Consider the following 17,715-nt stretch of genomic DNA (forward strand, 5'->3'; position numbering starts at 1 on the left):
CCGCCACCTCTCCAGGAATGACCTGGACCAATTCCTCCATCTGTATCTTCCCTTTATTTTGGGGTTGTCCCATTCAAAGTTTAGTATCCTCACACTACTTTAAAAACAGCTTCAAAGGGGGCAGCTAGGTGGTGCAGTGGATAGAGCACTGGCCCTAGATTCAGAAATACCTGAGTTCAAATCCGGCCTCAGACACTTGACACTTACTAGCTGTGTGACCTTGGGCAAGTCACTTAACCCCCACTGCCCCGCAAAAAAAAAAAAAAAAAAAGAACAATGGCTTCACCAAAAACCAAAATAAACAAACAAAAAAACAGCCTTAAAGTTGTGTTTTAAATGCATATTGAAAAGCATATTTCCCATCATTGACATCCTTCAGCTGAGAGAGAAGGCTAACAATTTTTTTGTTCAGTCATTTGTCAGCCAGGAATTATCTCAGCTGCTCTCTTGTAGTTTTTAGAGTTTATGAAGAGACTTTTTTTTTAAAACAGAAATAGAATATTTTTTTAAAAAGGGAAATCAAGGCCTCATCCATAAGAGCTAAAAATAATTTTTTGCCTCCAGGTTCTGAGCACTTCTGCCTAGAGCCAGCAAGGTCTGGGCCGCAGACCGTAAAGCTCATCTCTCCTCCACGATTCCTCTCCTTGCCCATCCCTCTTCCTTCCTCCCTGCAAAGCATTTTCCTCCAGATTTCCATTCCCACCATCAGAGACGTGCACGGGGCTGTTCTGTGGTCCTGTTGCCATTTGCTCGGTGTCTTTTTCAGAATCCATTAGGAGCAGGTTCGTTATTCTAGGCCTTAAGCAGAATCGTCATGTGGGATGGGGAGCAGAATAAATAGAATGTGTTAGGAGCCTGGGCACACCAAGACAGCAGCTGAAGAGGGAGGGTTGAGAGCCAAAGGGGTCTTTGGACACAGGAGACCATCGTCCATTCAGAGGATGCTTAGATGGGTCTTGAAGATACTCATGCTTTCAGGGTCCTTGGGTAAGTGTATTCTTGGGACTATATACTCTATCAGCCGGTGCACCAATTATTTTAGTTCAACAAATGTTAATGTAGAAGATACATCATAGTGGGAAATGGGAATACAAAGATTTTTTTTTAATACGTGATCTCTTTCTACTGAGTGGGGTAGGGGGTAGGATAGTCATATGTACACAGATAAATATAGAGCCCATTCAGTCATTTTGCAAATGAGATATCTGAGGCCCAAGGAAGGTTAGTGGAAGAGTCAGGATTTGAACCCAAGTCCTCTGATTTGAAATCCAGGGATCCTACTTTGGCACAATGGGGAAAGCTGCATTTCTTGCCTGGCACAGGGGAGGAGGAAATTATAATACTGTACAAGGGGGCAGCTAGGTGACGCAGTGGATAAAGCACCGGCCCTGGATTCAGGAGGACCTGAGTTCAAATCCGGCCTCAGACACTTGACACTTACTAGCTGTGTGACCCTGGGCAAGTCACTTAACCCCCATTGTCCTGCCCTCCAAACCCAACCCCCCACCCCAAACAAATACTGTACAACAAATACTTATTAAGCAGCTACTATGTACTTGTGCAGTGAATAGAGGGTAGGGTGTTAAAAAATGTAAATACAAACAGGTCCCTGCCCTCAAAGAACTCATCACCCAACTGAAAATGCATAACATTACATAAAATCATTAAAGGATTACAAAATAAATTGTGATGCCTGAGCAGGATGGGCACTAGAAGGAAGTGACATTTGAGTTGGACTCTAAAGGGTGGGTAGGAATTCACTAGGGAGAGGGGAAGAGGAATTACCAGGAAAGGAACGTTTTTATAACCAGAGGAACTGTCCAGAAATATAAAGGACACCCCTTGAGAGGGCTGGGCTCCCTATACCTAGAGGTCTTCAAGCAGATCTGAATGACCACTTGGTACAGGCTGGACAGGGTGGCCTCTGAAAATCTGGGGTTCCATGACCAGGACCATGTGTAAGAGAGATTACTTTGCCAATGGTATAAAGTCAGAATTGGAGGGTGGAGAATGTGAATGAATGTAGGAAGGCTTTTTTGTGACTTCATTTGGGGTTTCTTGCAAAGAGACTGGGATGGTTGGCCATTTCCTTTTCCAGCTCCTTTTACAGATGAGGAAACAGAAGCAAACAGGGTTAAGTGACTTGCCCAGAATCATGCAACTAGTAAGTGTCTGAGGCTGAATTTGAACTCAGGTCTTCCTTACTGGGGGCCAGGTTATCTAGCTGCCCACCTACAAGGAGGATATTGCTGTTAATTGAGAACATGGTAATAGCTTCATAAGGGCCTGGACCTTGATTTTGTTGGGAACTCCCAGGTGAGGAAATTCCCTCTACCCATGCATGCCTCCATCTTCTCTGGAACTTCTGGTCTTAGAGAGTTGCCTAAAGCAGTCTTGCCCAAGATCACATATGTTAGGACCTGAACCCAGATCTTCCTGGCTTCAAAGTCAGCTCTCTACCAGCTCTCTATGTTGCCTCTGGACTAGGGTCAAATCAGTGGGAATGCAGGAGGGGTCAGATTCAAGAGAAGTTGGGGAGGTGAAATTGAGAGGACCTCATAACTGATTGGATATGAGAGGTCTAAGGAAGAAGGCAGAAAGCCCCCTGGTTTTGAATATGGCTAGGGCCACTGGAGAAGGAAATGGCAAACCCCTCCGGTATCTTTGCCAAGAAAACCACACGGACAGTACCGTCTACAGCATCACGAAGAGTCGGACACAGCTGAATGCCAGAACAACAGAGCTGTATATGGGCTTGTCTGTGGGGTGAAGGAGGAATGGGAAAAAGAGAGGGGGCAATTGGCTTAGAAGGATTAAGGAAAGCCCTTGCTGAAGTATTGGGGAGATGCTGGGTCTTTTGTAAACATGACCAATGGGAAGTGGAAGACGCATGAGAAAGGAGATGAGGAGAGAGGCAGGTGCAGGAATGAGCAATAGTAGGGACCGTGACCTTTGGAGAAGGAGGAGACGAGCTGAGGGATGGATGGCAAGTAGGAGGCCAAGTGATCTGCTCTAAGGACACCTAAGGAGCAGGGACGGAGCCCGGAGATGGGAAGGGCGCCTCGTTGGGGTCCAGGTGTCAAGGGAAGGCCTTAGAAGATGACCAGTGGGGGGCGGGGAAGGATGGAAGATGCAAGGAGGGGTAGGGTTTGATTGATGGGGGCGGGAGTGGGAGGAGCTCTGGGTCAGGTGCGGCGGCGGAGCCCTTCCTCGTAGAGCCCAAGGAAGGAGGCGTGGCGGTGATGATGCTGGGGGCGTGGCGCCCGCCGCGAGGGCGGACCCTGGGCGGGGCCTAGGGAGGCGGGGCCGCGCGGGTGACGCGCTCGCTCAGTCGCGCTGGGCTCTGGTGAGGAGCAGACGGGCCGTTCCGGGTCGGCGAGGAGCTCGCGGAGCTCGCGGGCGGGGAGGATGAACACGATCAAGAACGTGCCGGCGCGGGTGCTGAGCCGCAGGCCCGGCCACAGCCTGGAGGCGGAGCGGGAGCAGTTCGACAAGACGCAGGCAAGGGCAAGGGCAGGGGCCGGGATGGGAGCGCCGGGAGCGCGGGCAGCAGCGCGCCCCGGGCACGGCAGCGCACCCGGGGCGCAGTGCGCCGCGCAGCGGGGCCGGGGCTGGATCGGGGCCGGGGCGGTGAGGGGAGCGCTGAGCCTCGGGGTCCCCGCGCGCGCCAGCCCCGCGGCTCCGGGCCGGGGGCGCCCGCCGCTCCCTCCTCATTGTGAGGCCGGGGGTGCGCAGCGCGCCCGGGCTCCTCTCCCCGGCTCCGGTGTCCCGACGCCCCGCCGTGCACCCAGCTTGTCCCCAGCCGGCATCGTGGGCTCTGGCGCTGGAAGGGACCTTGGAGGTCAGCTAGGCCGGCGGTGTCATTTTACAAAGCAGGAAACTGAGTCCCAGGGAAGGGAAGGCGCTTGTCAGGGGGGCTCACACCAGCTTTCCGAGCCTGGCCTCCTGACTCCGGGTCTGGCACCAGCCACCCCCCTACCTCCCCTTCGACGCGTGGGGACTCCACCATGCTTGTGTGTCCATGTGACTGGATGTCATTTCTCGTGTGTGCTTTCCCACCGATGTAAACGTGTTGGGGCTTGTGTGTGTGGCCCCCGGTGTTTGTTTCCTTCCATAAATGTAGAGAGAGCGGGCAGCCTGGACATTTCCCCGGCTCTGAGCTCTCCGCATGGATGGGTGATCATGTGTGAATGTGTAGACCCGTCTGGACATCTGGGTGTCTGTAGATGGGAATGGTCCTCGGTGTGTGTTTGCTACATAAAATGTTTGGCCACCCAGGGGAACATTTGTATCTTTGTGAGCTTGTGTCACTTTCAGTGTGTGTGTGTGTGTGTGTGTGTGTGTGTGTGTGTGCACATTCCCATATGTAAATGTTTTCCTGTCCAAACAGCTCATTGTTTTTAGATGTTTCTATGTGGATCTCAGTATGTGTGTTCATATGTAAATGTCCAGCACCATCCAGACATTTCAGTGTAGTTGTGGGCCTTTTGTTCAGGGCCCTATGTGTTTATTATCTCTGGGTATTTGTGAGGCAGAGCCTGGGGAAGGGGCAAGGGGACAGTGGGGTGGGGTGGGGTGGGGTGGGGTGGGCTATCTAAGAGTACTTGCCCCTTTCCAGGGGTCTTGAGACTGAGGAAGGGGCCTGGTCGATGTGAGGGTGGGGGAGTGGGGCAGGTCATCCAGTCACCCCCTGCTGTGTCTCTGGACCCTTATTCCTCTTCCTCTCCTAACCCAAAGCTCTCCCAGAAAAAGGAATGTCCAGAGGTTTTCTTGGCTTGAGTAAACACGGAAGCCCAGTTGGGGCTCTGCTACCTCATGTCAGATGACCGAGGCCCTGGCAGCTGAGGGGAGCAGAGGTGAGGGCTCTCTTGCTCAGCCCCCTCCCAAGGAGAGCCAGCCCAGGTGCTCAGTCCACAGGGATTCTGGCCTTCTGGGCTATGAGTTCATCCATTCTATGATAGTAGCTGACATTTACATAGCACTTTAAAATTTGCAAAGGGTTTTGCCTACATGATTTCATTTGAGCCCCTCAAACAGTGTGACTTCCTTCCTCACATGTACTTGGGAAGGGCGGCCAGGCTGTCCAAAGCATCCCGGATGGTTTGATTGGCTGACAGCCCTCTGCTGACCCCTCCCTGCCTCTTAGGCTCCCAGACCCTGATCTGGAAGAAATCCCATTGAGGCCAATCCCTTCCTTCTACAGAAAAGGAAACCGAGGTGCAGCAGGGTTATGGAATTTAGGATTAGAGGCAGAGCTGGTTAGGGACCTCAGTTGCTCCCTGCTCCAAGTCCTTCTGGTGAGGAGATCTAGGCCCAGAAGAGTGAAGGGGCTTGCCCAGAGGCACCCACTTTGTGAGCATCGGTGCTGGGATATATAATCCAGCTCCTTTGACAGTGATGTGACGTGTTGTGGAAGGGGGGTGGGGGGGTGTCTCTGTGGCCCTAAAGGGCAGGACTGGGAGCAATGAATGGGTGGAAGTAGACAATAAGGACTGTCCCAAAGTAGGCCGGGTGGCCTTTGGAAGGCCTCCCTCACTGGAGGCCTTCCTGCAAAGGCTGAATGGTTAGGGATATAACGGAGGAGATTCTCAGTCAGCTGTGGGCTGCTTTTTTAGCTCTCTGAGCTCTGAGATTCTGTCAACACCTCCTGGGAGGCAGCGGGACCAGGGCGAGAAGATAATGCCCATTTTACTGATCAGGAAGCTGAGGCTCAGAAGAGTAGTTGTTATAGTAAATGTGAGAGCCATTGGGAACCCAGGCCCACCTGACAGCTCTATCCACAGCACCGCACTGCCTCTTGTCCCTTCTCAGATGCCTTCATCGTTGTGTCGGGGAGGTTTGGCAATCTCAACCTTTTGTATTTGCAAAGAGAAGTTGGAGCCTCTTTTCCAGGCTGGCTCACCAGGAATTACAAGGCTCTCTTGCACTCTCTCTATCTCCCCCTCCGGTCTCCAAGGTCTTTGATTCTCATGGTAGGACCATATTTCCTTAGCGGAAGCTTCTCGCTTCCTTTCCTCTGGACTGGAGTTTACCAGAGAAGCCCATTATCTCGTCAGTGCCAGGGTGAAAAGTTTTACGCATGTGGTCAGACTTGTTTGCCTGAGCTCTGGCCCAAATACAAACATGTGCACACCCTCTTATTAAATACCTGCTCCTCACAAACACTTCCGGTCCCATGCAGGCTTCCCCCAGCTCCTTCCTGGGCTCCAGAGCCTGACAGGCTGGGACAGTTCTGAAGCCTGTGTATGGTTAAGTGATGGAGGAGCCTTTACTGAGAAAGCACCAAGCACCAATCAAGTACCAAGCAGTTATTAAGCACCTACTGCATGCTGTGCGTTGTACTAAGCCCCATAAATACAGAATCATTCAATTAACTAGCCTTTGTTGAGGGCCAACTATGTGCCAGGCAACCCCCCCCCCCACCATGTATGCAGTCTCCTCTATTAGAATATTAAACCCTTTGAGAGCAGGAATTATCTGACTTTTCTGTGTATATTCCCAGGACCTAATAGTGTTTTGCATTTATAAGAGCTTAATGAATGCCTTCTATTTGTTCACTGTGCTAGACCCTCTCGAGAGGGACCAGGCTGGGACTATGATTTCATTGGTTTGGGGTCTCCTAGATGAGTCTGCTAATGCAGGTTAGTGCCTAGAGCCCAGGGTCACACTTGAACCCAGGTCTCCCTGGCTTTGGGGCCAAGCACTGAAGATACAGGCACATAAATGAACTCATCCCTGTCCTTCAGGTGATCCTGTTCTGTCGGGACAGGGGGGTGGAGGGGCACACGATGTATATTTGTAGGTGATGGGGTGGGAGACAAAGAGCCAGGATGATGGAGCCAGAGCTAGAAGGGGCCTCCACCATCATCTAGTCCCCATTTTACAGAGAAAGAAACTGAGGCCCAGAGAAAGGAAGAGGCTTGCTCCAGTGACCGCCAGAGCCAGAATGAGAACCCAGGGCCTGTGGTCCTTGAATCTAGCATCCGTGCCTGCATCGTCGTCCAGTCCCCTTTTGTTTGACATCCTCGGCAGTGTTGGCGTGGCTGGGGCTCAGAGCTCTGTGTGCTCCTCCAGGCCTGGAATGTTCCTCCTTCAGACTCTGAAGCTTTCCTGACTGCCCCCCCCCCGCCCCTGCCCCTGCCCCCAGAAAAATTACTTTATTTTAACTTCTCTCTTGTGACCTTGAGCAAATTCCTTAGTTCCTTTGGATCTCAATTTCATCCTGTGTGACATGGAACTAGGCGACCCCTCTTCTGGGGTTCCTCTGTCTCGGAATCTGGCAGCCTGTGTAGACATTCTCTTTATTTCCATAGAGCTGGAAAAGAACCTCAAAAACCACCCCGTCGAACCTTTGCATTTTTCATTTCATTTTATTTTTTGGAGAGGTGATTGGGGTTAAGTGACTTGCCCAGGGTCAGTCAGCTAGTAAGTGTTAAATGTCTGAGGCCGGATTTGAACTCAGGTCCTCCTGAATCCAGGGCTGGTGCTCTATCCACTGCACCACCTAGCTGCCCTGAACCTTTGCATTTTTTTTTTTTTTAGTGAGGCAACTGGGGTTAAGTGACTTGCCCAGGGTCACACAGCTAGTAAGTGTTAAGTGTCTGAGGCCGGATTTGAACTCAGGTACTCCTGACTCCAGAGCCAGTGCTCTATCCACTGCGCCACCTAGCTGCCCTGAACCTTTGCATTTTACAGATGAGGAAACTGAGGCCCAGAGAAGTTAAGTAAAGTCACCCAGGGGGTCATAACAGGTGGAATTCAAACCCAGGTCCTCTGACTCCAGAAGGGTCATAACAAGCAGTTATTAAGGGCCTACTGTGTGAAAGGCCTCGTGCTAAGTCAGCGCTGTGCAAATATTATCTCATTGATTCCACTGCCTGCCCTTTGTGCCCATCCTGTCCCCCTCATAGAATGTAAATTACTACATGACAGACCGTGTTTTCTGATTTTCTGTCTTGGTTGTCTAGCCCAGTGCCTGGCACACTGTAAGCACTTCATAAATATTGAACTGAATTGAACTGAATTTGTGTTTACCTAACCAAGTCAGCTGAGAACTGAAGTCAGCCATTAAGGCTACTGTCCCTTCTTATCAGGACTTGGAGTCAGGAAGACTTTGAGTTCAAATCTGACCTCCTACACTTATTAGCTGTTTGACCCTGGGCAAGTCACTTTGCCCCATTTGCCTCAGTTTCCTCATCTGTAAAATGAGCTGGAGAAGGGAATGACAAAATGGTCTTTGTCAAGAAAACTCCAAAATAGGGTCACAGAGATTCTGACACGACTGAGCAACAATCCCACCGAACTGAGGTTGAAATATTCCTTGTGTCAAAGGCACCTGTGAACAATTGAGACTGGCCATCAACAAGTTGCTTCCCAGTCTTCCATGTTTGCAGAGAGCCAGCCCTCTGACTTCTTTGACCAGTTAGAATCAAGTCCCTACAAGGAACCTGTGCCCCCATTTTCACTATGAAATGAGAAAAATGCAGTGGAGCCACCCCCTTCCTCACACGATTAACAGTAACAACTTAGGTGTAAACCTTGGGATGCCAGCAGGCCCCCACCTGATGAGCACTGAGAATCACCTGCCCAGAAATGGCCCTGGAGATTATTAATTTATCACCATGATTACCATCGTCAGCCTACGGTGTCCTGCATGTTCTTGGCCCTGACGTCCAATTCATAAAAACTGAATGTGGTTTTTAAAAATTTAAGCCCTTTTAAAGGTACTGGAGCGGTGGCCCTGAGAAACGTTGATTGTTTGGACATAATGTCAGATAGGCAAGGATGTTCCATAGGACTCACCATCTCTGAGAGGAGTCAGGACATGGTCCTCCGTTCAGATTCTATTTTTGATCTTCCTTCCTTCCTTCCTTCCTTCCTTCCTTCCTTCCTTCCTTCCTTCCTTCCTTCCTTCCTTCCTTCCTTCCTTCCTTCCTTCCTTCCTTCCTTCCTTCCTTCCTCCCTCCCTCCCTCCCTCCCTTCCTTCCTCCCTTCCTCCCTTCCTCTTTCCTCCTTCCTTCCTTCCTTTTTTTGGAGATTGGTTCTTTCTGTTTTGCATAGGCTAGAAATTCAGTGGCCATGCATGGATTGATTCCTACGTTAATTGGCCCAGAAACTTTAACCTGCTCCATTTTTCTGACCTGGGTTACTTCATCCCTTGGTCCTGTGCTCCCAGAGGTCACCATATTGGTGCAGGACTCATTGAGGACACCTGATTGGCTTTTGCCCCATTGTAGCCGAGTCCTCCCAAACTCAGAGATCCTCTCACCTCAACCTCCCCCGGTAGCGGGGATCAAAGGGGCATGCCACTGTGTGTCTGGCCTTATCCTTTTTTTAAAAAAAACTTGAATTGATAGCACCTGCATTTCCAAATAGATCTTTTTCTCTTCCCCTCCCCCAGTGAACCATGCCTTGTAATCAAGATAATAACAGGAGAAAAAAAAGCAGTTCAGTGAAACTGCGATATTTTACATTCTTAGTCCCCTCCACACCTCTACACAGAATCAGTCAATCAAAAAACATTGGCCCAGTGCTTTCTCTATATGTCTAGCACCATGCTCGGTGTTGGGGATGCAAAGAAAACCCCAACAGTCCCTACCCTCAATGAGGGTAACATGTAATAAGTATATACACATACACACCATGTATACAGAGTGGACAAACACCTCTGACCCCTTTAAGTTGGGTTGATACCGTGGACAAGTCACTTTCCTTCTGGGCCTCAGTTTCCCCATCTGTAAACCAGAGGAGATAAAGCCCAACTCACAAAAGGATGTTTGGGAGGATCAAACGAGGAGGGAGGGGGAATTCCTTTGCATTTAGAGGCTCTAAGTGTCAAATGCTTTAGCAGTGTTTAAACTCCCACTGAATGCCATTTGTTATTGAGACAGTGGGTCAAAGGTGAATCTGGCAGCTGATTCTGGACCTAGGTGTTCTCCAGGACTCTTGGTGTGTGATAGCTAAGGGACTTGGTGGAGGTGATGATTCTGGGGTGCCTCTGGGTCCCACCCACTGTTTTTCCAAGGCCCTGGTGAGATCATGCTGGGAAAGATCTCTGCCAACCTAAAAACCCTTGGGAAATGTCAGCTCTCACTGTTGTTTCTGGTGCCCTTTGGCCAAAGTTCTGCGATTTCAATAAGCCCCTCATTGTCAGCAGAGGTGGCAGCCCACCTCGAACCTATCAATCCATAGGCATTTATAAAATACCTACTGCGTCCTAGGCACTGAGGGGACAATTGGAAATAAAAAAAAAACACCTTCTAAAAGTTTACTTTCCATTGGAGGAGACAGCATGTGGGTGTATAAACAGATACATAATTATGCAACATCAATGCTATACCAATACATAAATACAATATAAAAACCTTTTTGGGGGGAGGCCCAAACTGCTATGGGGGTGGGGGTGGGAGATCAGGAAAGGGCTCATGTAGAAGAAAAAGAGGCTTGGGCCAAGCTCTGAAGGCAGTTAGAGAGGCTAACTGAATAGGTCAAGTCAATAAGCATTTATTTATTAAACCCTGACTGTGTGTTAGGCTCTGTGCTAAGGACTGGGGATACAAAGAAGGGCAAAAATAACAACAACAAAAACCCAACCTAGCTAAGTCTTAGGGTGTTGCTTAAGGCTCAGAGGTAGAAGGACTTGCCCACGAAGCTAGTCAGTGTCAGAGGCTAGATTTTCACTTACTAGTTTATATGTCACTTGTTTGGACACATGGCTTATCTCCCTTATTAGATTACCCTCCGTTTTCTTTTTTTCCTTTCTTTTTTTTTTTTGCAGGGCAATGGGGCTTAAGTGACTTGCCCAAGGTCACACAGCTAGTAAGTGTCAAGTGTCTGAGGTCGGATTTGAACTCAGGAACTCCTGAATCCAGGGACGGTGCTTTATCCACTGTGCCACCTAGCTGCCCCATTTTCTTTTTTTAAGGGATGGGACTCGGTGAATGTTTGGAGGGAGCAGGGAAAACCGTTCATTGGCTCAGGAAGGTCAGAGAGTTGTCAGACACGCTTTCGTTCATTCGTTCTTCAGTAAGATTCATGCTGCCCCTTTTGAAGGCTAATAAATAACAATAATGTGCGTAGTGTAGTGGATATAGAGCCAAGCTTGGAGTCGGGATTCAATTAGTCAACAAGAATGTATTGAGCGATCACTAAGAGCTGGGTTCCAGTTCCACTGTTGAGGTATGTTGGCTTTGTGAATCTGGGCAGGTTCCTAACTTCTTGGGGCCCCGGGCAATGCTCAAAGATGACAAGTTATACAGTCAGTTGATGAGTACAGGAACTGTCCACCAAGTGTGCTGTGTTCCTTACTGCCCTCCCCTCACAGAATCCCTCATCTGCCCAGAAAAACCCATTGATCTTACCCTCTACTGTGTGTCCCCGAATATCAGTCACCACAACCCCGGGAGATGGGTACCTAATTTTACAGATTAGGAAACTGAGGCTTAGAAAGGCCAAGTGACTTGCCCAGGGTCACACAACTAGGGAATAGAGCCTACCTTGCCCTGCTTCCAAGCCTAGCATTCTTTCCACTCTACCATGAACAAAAGGGTTCAAGTTGAGGAGATGGAATTTAAGTCCCATCACCTCGATCTCATTCCAACAATATCTTAAAGCATAGACATCTCCCTCAAATGGAGTTGGGATGGGGAGAGGGAGGAAGATCCATGAAATGAGATCTCCCTAGACGGCCAGTCTGGTGACAAGGAGCCTGGAGGGTGGCTTGGCTTATTGGGTTTTGTTGTGTGTGTGTGTTTTTTTTTCCTGGTTGGGCCTCACTTGGGAACCCGAGAGATGAAACAGTTGCTTGCATATCATTTTTCTCGAAGTTTCCCAGCCCTCTACCCCCCTGGAAAGCTGAGCAAAAACACCTCCCCCCCCCCCACCCGCTCCACAATGATGTCTTGGCTGGGTATGGAGCCTGTGCTTTCATTTAAAACTTTCCAAGATGGATGGGTGAGGGGCTGTGGGAATGAGGCTTTGTAAGTGGTTAATATTTAATAGGATTGCTCCCAGGAATATCAAATGAATGCCCTTCCAGATTGAATTGCCGGGAGGAAGCCTGGAAACTGAATGTATATATAAGTCAATCAATAGAACATCTGTCTATCTAGCCATCCATCCGTCTGTCTGTCTGTCCATGTATCTATCCATCTGTCTGTCGGCCTAGCCCTCCATCCATCTGTCCAGCCAGCCAGCCGTGTGTCTACCCCTTCTATCTACCCATCTCTCTGTCCACACATCCATCTGTCCAGCCAGCCAGCCATATATCTCTCCATCTCCCTGTCTGCGCCTTCTTCTGTCCATTTGTCCAGCTCCCTGCTCTGCTTGTTGACTGACTGACATGGTATCATTCTTCCCTTCCTTCCAGCAGCCATTGTCTAATCCTTCTGTCTCCTAGCAGGGTGTTTTCAGGTGACAATCTTGGTTTCCTGAGAACCCAAGGGCTTGGTAAACCCCAAAGTGCTATTTCAGGGGTTATTATTATTAGCCACTCAGCTGCTCACCAGACTCCCTTTCTTTCTCCTTTTGGGCCCACGTTGGGCTGGGAGGAGGGGGGAATGTTGTGGTGTAGGGTTTCTGGCTGGGGCAGCCTTTTCAATGTGCCCATCTCAGATGCTGATAAAGCTGCAGAAATAGGAAGCTTTGGGGTCAGTCCTAAGCTGTGAGGTGGGGTGGGGGTGGGGCGAGGGCTGTGAAGTCATATCTCACTCTCTCCATTGCTGGGGCTTATGAAGGTCGCAGTCTGGGGGTGGAACCAGCCGGGAACTGAACTCTGTGTGTGTGTGTGTGTGTGTGTGTTTATCTGAGGTGGGTTTATCTGTGTGTATATAATACTCAGGTGAGTTCCCAGAAACCCTGCTCTGTTCTGTCCTTCCCAGTCCCCTTGGTGATAGCATGCACTTTAGAAGTGAGAGGGCCTCACTGGATGCCTTGGGAGGTGCCTGCCACCCCTGTCACCGAGGGCCTCAGACTGAGATGGGGGAGGTGATGCCATCTTCTCTCTGGGGAGGGAGCTTCTCCCTTCCCCTGGGATGGGTTGGGAGCTTCAGAAACTCCAGGCTCAGATCATGTTTCTGACCCCAGCTGTGACAGAGGGTCTTTGCTTATTCCAGCCTCAGTTTCCCCATGGGATTCAATTCTACTGATTAAGTGTGTATTAGTCACTAACTCTGTGCTAGGCCTTCTGCTAGGCACTGGGCACATAAAGACAGAAAGAAACTGTCTCTGTCTTCAAGGAGCTTATTTTCTATCAGGAAAGAACACATGTATGTAGATAAGGAAACAGAAAGCATTCACAAAATCATTTCCAAAGGGAATAAGCTCTAGCAGGTGGGGAGATCAGGAAGAACCTCATGTGGCCTCTAAATGGTGCTTTGAAGGAAGTTAAAGGGTTTGAATAATTTGAAGGATTCTAAGTCATATAGGTAAGGAGGGAGGGCATTCCTGGCAGGGGGGACTGCCATGCAAAGGCGCGAAGGTGGGAGATGTACATGTCATATATGAGTATATACTGACAAACGGCTACCTCTCAGGGTCAGAGTCCAAGGGATGGCCTATAAAATATAGTAATTAGGAAGTGCTCTGTGACTTTTGCATCAGATTCAGCCAAACTGGGCTGGTGGGGGCTAGGTAGCAGGTAGTGGGGGGGGGTGGAGGGCGCTGAAATGACAACTTATTGTCACAGCTGTTTTTGAACAATCTGATTCTTCAAGGGATCCTTCCTTTAGGAAGGAGCTTTAGCAAATTCATTTGGTTATGGTGCGGTAGAGTTGGTTAACAAGCATTTATTAAGCTCTTGTAGTGTGCCAGGAAGAGTGTAAGGGAAAGAACACTGTATTTAGAGTCACTGGGGCCTTAGCTTGAGTTGTGGCTCTCTTGCTAACTGAGCAAAAGGACTCAAAGATTAAAAGAAGGTTGCGGACTTTAGATGTTATTTTACAAATGAGGAAATAACCCCAGAGAGGGATGCAGCAGGATAGGGAAAATAGATAAGGATGTGCAGCCACCAGACACAGATTCAGAACCCCTGCCTGCCACCTCCTGCCTGGAAGCACATTTGGACAAATTTCTGAACCTCCTTGGGCAGCAGTGTTCTCATCTGTGGAATGAAGGGGCTAGAAAAAAGCCCCCCCCCCCTTAGAAATCACTGATCCTATGCTCCTCAGTCAAGTTCAAACAGGGAAGAAGTAGCAGAGTTGTGATTTAGACTCATCGAGGTCCCCTGACTTCAAATCAGCTCCCACTTTTTCCATGCTAATTACCCTGAGAAATTACATCTAGAAACAGGGTAGGAGCTCGTGTCAGTATCACCTACTCCAACCATCCGTTGGAGGAGATAACCAGCTGAGCCACTTTGAGCCAGTTCTTCAATCACTCCTGTTCCCTTCCCTTCTCTTCTCTTCTCTTCTCTTCTCTTCTCTTCTCTTCTCTTCTCTTCTCTTCTCTTCTCTTCTCTTCTCTTCTCTTCTCTTCTCTTCTCTTCTCTTCTCTTCTCTTCTCTGCTCTGCTCTGCTCTGCTCTGCTCTGCTCTGCTCTTCTCTCTCTCTCTCTCTCTCTCTCTCTCTCTCTCTCTCTCTCCCCCCCTCCCTCTCTCTCCCTCCTCTCTCTCTCTCCCTCTCTTCTCTTTTCTCTCTCTCTCTCACTGTCTCTTTCTGTCTTACCTCCTCAGTTTTCTTATCTGCAAAATGGGGGTACTCCCTTCCCTGCCTTCTTCCCCAAGTTGTTGTGAAAAGGAACCAAGATTATGTGAATCACTTTGTAACCACAAAGCATTAATTATACACGTATAAGTCATTATCATTATTGTTCTCTCTTTGCCTTGGAATGGTTGGGGACAGGCCCTGGTGGTTCACTGGTCTGACCTGCCCTGCCAATGACACTTTCACTCTGATGGCTGCTAGAGCAGAAATCTGGTCAAAGATTAACTAACATTTATGGGCTCTCTAGCTGAAGGGCTTAGGAAACAATGGGAGAGAGGAAGGAAGGCAGCCAGCCAGACCCGAAGAGGAGCTGGGTGCCCCACGTGAACCAGCTATTTGCCAATCTACCCCCTCCCTCCTCCCCTCCCTTATTTATTTTTTCTTCCAGTTAAGCAAAGCTCTCTGTTACACTGACCTCCACTGAGCATATCACGGGCAACCAGATGGCTCAGCGTCTAGAATGTTAGGCTTGGAATCAGGAAGACCTGAATTCAAATTCTGCCTCAGACACTTAGTAACTCTGTGATTCTGGGCAAGTCATTTAACCTCTCTTTGCCTCAGTTTTCCTCATCTGTAAAATGGGAATACAAATAACAATACCTACTTCCCAGGGTTGTTGTGAGGATCAAATGAGGTAATAATTTTAAAGCACTTACCACAAAGCCTGGTACATCATAACCTCTATAATTTTGTCATTCGAGTCTTTTTTCAGTCATGCCCTACTCGTTGTGACCCCATTTGGGGTTTTCTTGGTAGAGATCCTGGAGCAGTTTTGCCATTTCCTTCTCCAGCTCATTTTACAGATGAGGAAATTGAGGCAAACAGGGTGAAGTGACTTGCCCAGGGGCACAGGGCTAGTAAGTGTCTGAGGCTGGATTTGAACTCAGGAAGATGAGTCTTCCTGACTTCAGGCCTGGCACTCTATGCACTATGCTGCCTAACCTTTATATAAACATTAGCTGCTACTGTTATTATAATTACTAAAGGAAAGGGAGCTTTGACAATTTGTTAAGCACCTATTACTACGGTTCTTTTTTTTTTTAACCTTTTTTTTTTTTTTTTTTGGAAAGCCAATGAGGGTTAAGTGACTTGCCCAGGGTCATACAGCTAGTAAGTATCAAGTGTCTGAGGTCGGATTTGAACTCAGGTCCTCCTGAATCCAGGGCCAGTACCCCATCCACTGTGCCACCCAGCTGCCCCCCCCCCCCATTCCTCGCGTTCTTAATCAGTCTAGTGAAATCTTCGGAGCTCCATGGCTTCTTGTTGCTGATGACATTAGTAACTGAAGGAAATGCTACATTTCAGTTAGAGTTTAGTAAAAATAAAGATCTTCAGTTTTTCCCCATTCAGATTTCCAGGCCCCTCATCTCTCACAGACCCCAAGTTCAGAACTCCTAATGGGGAGTCAAAGGGGGCCCTTGGGATACAGAGTGTCCTCTGACCTACTTTGGGGCTAGGATAGAGCATGAAGGGCCTTAAATATACTAAAAGGTAAATTGAGGAGGAGGAGAAGACCACCCATTACTGGCTGAGTGCAGAGGAATGAACTCTGGTTGTGGAGTCAGGACCTGGGTCAGTACTACTTTGGGGAGGTCACATAACTTCTCTGGGCCAGTTTCCCCTTTTGTGAAATGAAGGGGTTGGCCTGAAATCCCTTCCAGCTCTTCCTCTTTGATACCCAAAACATAGACAGTGGGTAGCCAAGATACCCCAGGTCCTATCCAAACATCTTGGCAAACTGGGGATGGCCTCATAGGAAGAGAGAAGGCACAAGGTTCACCCCTGCACTCATGCAAACCCCAAGAAAGATTTTCCCTCTACTGTGTGTGCATGGATGGATGGATGGATGGATGGATAGAGGGCTGGTCTGCTGTGCCCTCCTTCCCTCAGGATCCGCCCAGGCTGCTAGCTGGGTGACTGTCACTTGCCATACTGGAAGGCCTAGCAGAACCCTCCCCCCAATGGGATCCACCGCCTTTTTCCATGGCATCGTGGGAGATGACTACTCAAGGTGGGAAAGCCCCCTTGGTAGGTGTGGGGGGAAGACAGGATGTGACTTCCTTGGCAGAAATGCCATCTGGCCCTCTTGGGATCATCATGCTAGGTTTGGCAACGCTGCCCTCCCTGACTCTGCCCTGACACCTCTACCCTTGGACCTCAGGGCTGCTGTGACTGTTTCCATCTGAAAGTGGCCAAGTGACTGGAGATAGAATCAGGTCCGGTCCTGGCCAGCTGCAGGACAGAGCTTCAGTAAACCAGCCTTGGAGCCTGGACGGAGAGAAGTTTTGAGTCCTTCCAGATAGCCCTGGGGGATGGGGGATCTGACCTGTCTGGGCTTTTAGGGGGAAGAAGGATTAGCCATGGTCTGCTTGACCCCAGGGTGGAGTATCAAGTCAGCAAGCATTTATTAAGTACCTACTGTGTACCAATGTTTTGGGGGTGGGGGGGGAAGGGGAGTTACAGAAAAGCAGATTTTGCCTTGGTGAATGAGAGCTGTTGAGAAGTGAGACAGGCTGCTTTGGGGGTGCGGTCTCCCCCTTCCTCCCCCAGAGGTCTCCAGAGAGAGGCTGGATGACCACTAGTTCGGGTGTTGTAGAGAGGATTCTTGGTCTGCTGTGGGTTGGACTAGATGCCTCTGAGGTCCCTTTTAAATCTGATTGTTCATAAAAAACCCAACTGACCAAGTCATAGCAGCAAGCATTTATTAAGCACCTACTGTATATCAGACATTCTGGTGGGGATACAAGAAGGGGCAAAACCCCCCCACAAAACCCCAAACAAAAATCAGCCCCTGCCCTCAAGAAACTTATCATCTAATTGAGCAGCTCCCTTCATGGGAAGATGTTGAATTCTTTCTTATTGAAGTCTTAGAAGCTCTGTGGCTCTCCAGAATCCTTCCTTTGAGGATATAATAATAATAATAACTAATAATAGCAGCTAGCATTTTTATCATGCTTTAAGGTTTACAAAGAAATTTACATTACCTCATTTGATCCTCACAACAACCCTGGTAGGT

At 49.0% G+C, this 17,715-nt stretch overlaps 1 protein-coding gene across 1 annotated transcript in view; it reads left to right on the plus strand.

Moving 5' to 3' along the window:
- The first annotated feature begins 3,336 nt into the window (after positions 1-3,336).
- The window catches only part of HIP1R (huntingtin interacting protein 1 related), a 79,568-nt gene continuing 65,189 nt past the window's right edge, over positions 3,337-17,715 (plus strand). The window contains 1 exon segment of the mRNA XM_043989392.1: positions 3,337-3,501. Within this exon segment, the coding sequence (XP_043845327.1) occupies positions 3,409-3,501 (93 nt within the window). The 5' untranslated portion in view covers positions 3,337-3,408.

Source organism: Dromiciops gliroides, chromosome 1 (assembly GCF_019393635.1).
Source record: "Dromiciops gliroides isolate mDroGli1 chromosome 1, mDroGli1.pri, whole genome shotgun sequence".
Taxonomy (NCBI): Eukaryota; Metazoa; Chordata; class Mammalia; order Microbiotheria; family Microbiotheriidae; genus Dromiciops; species Dromiciops gliroides.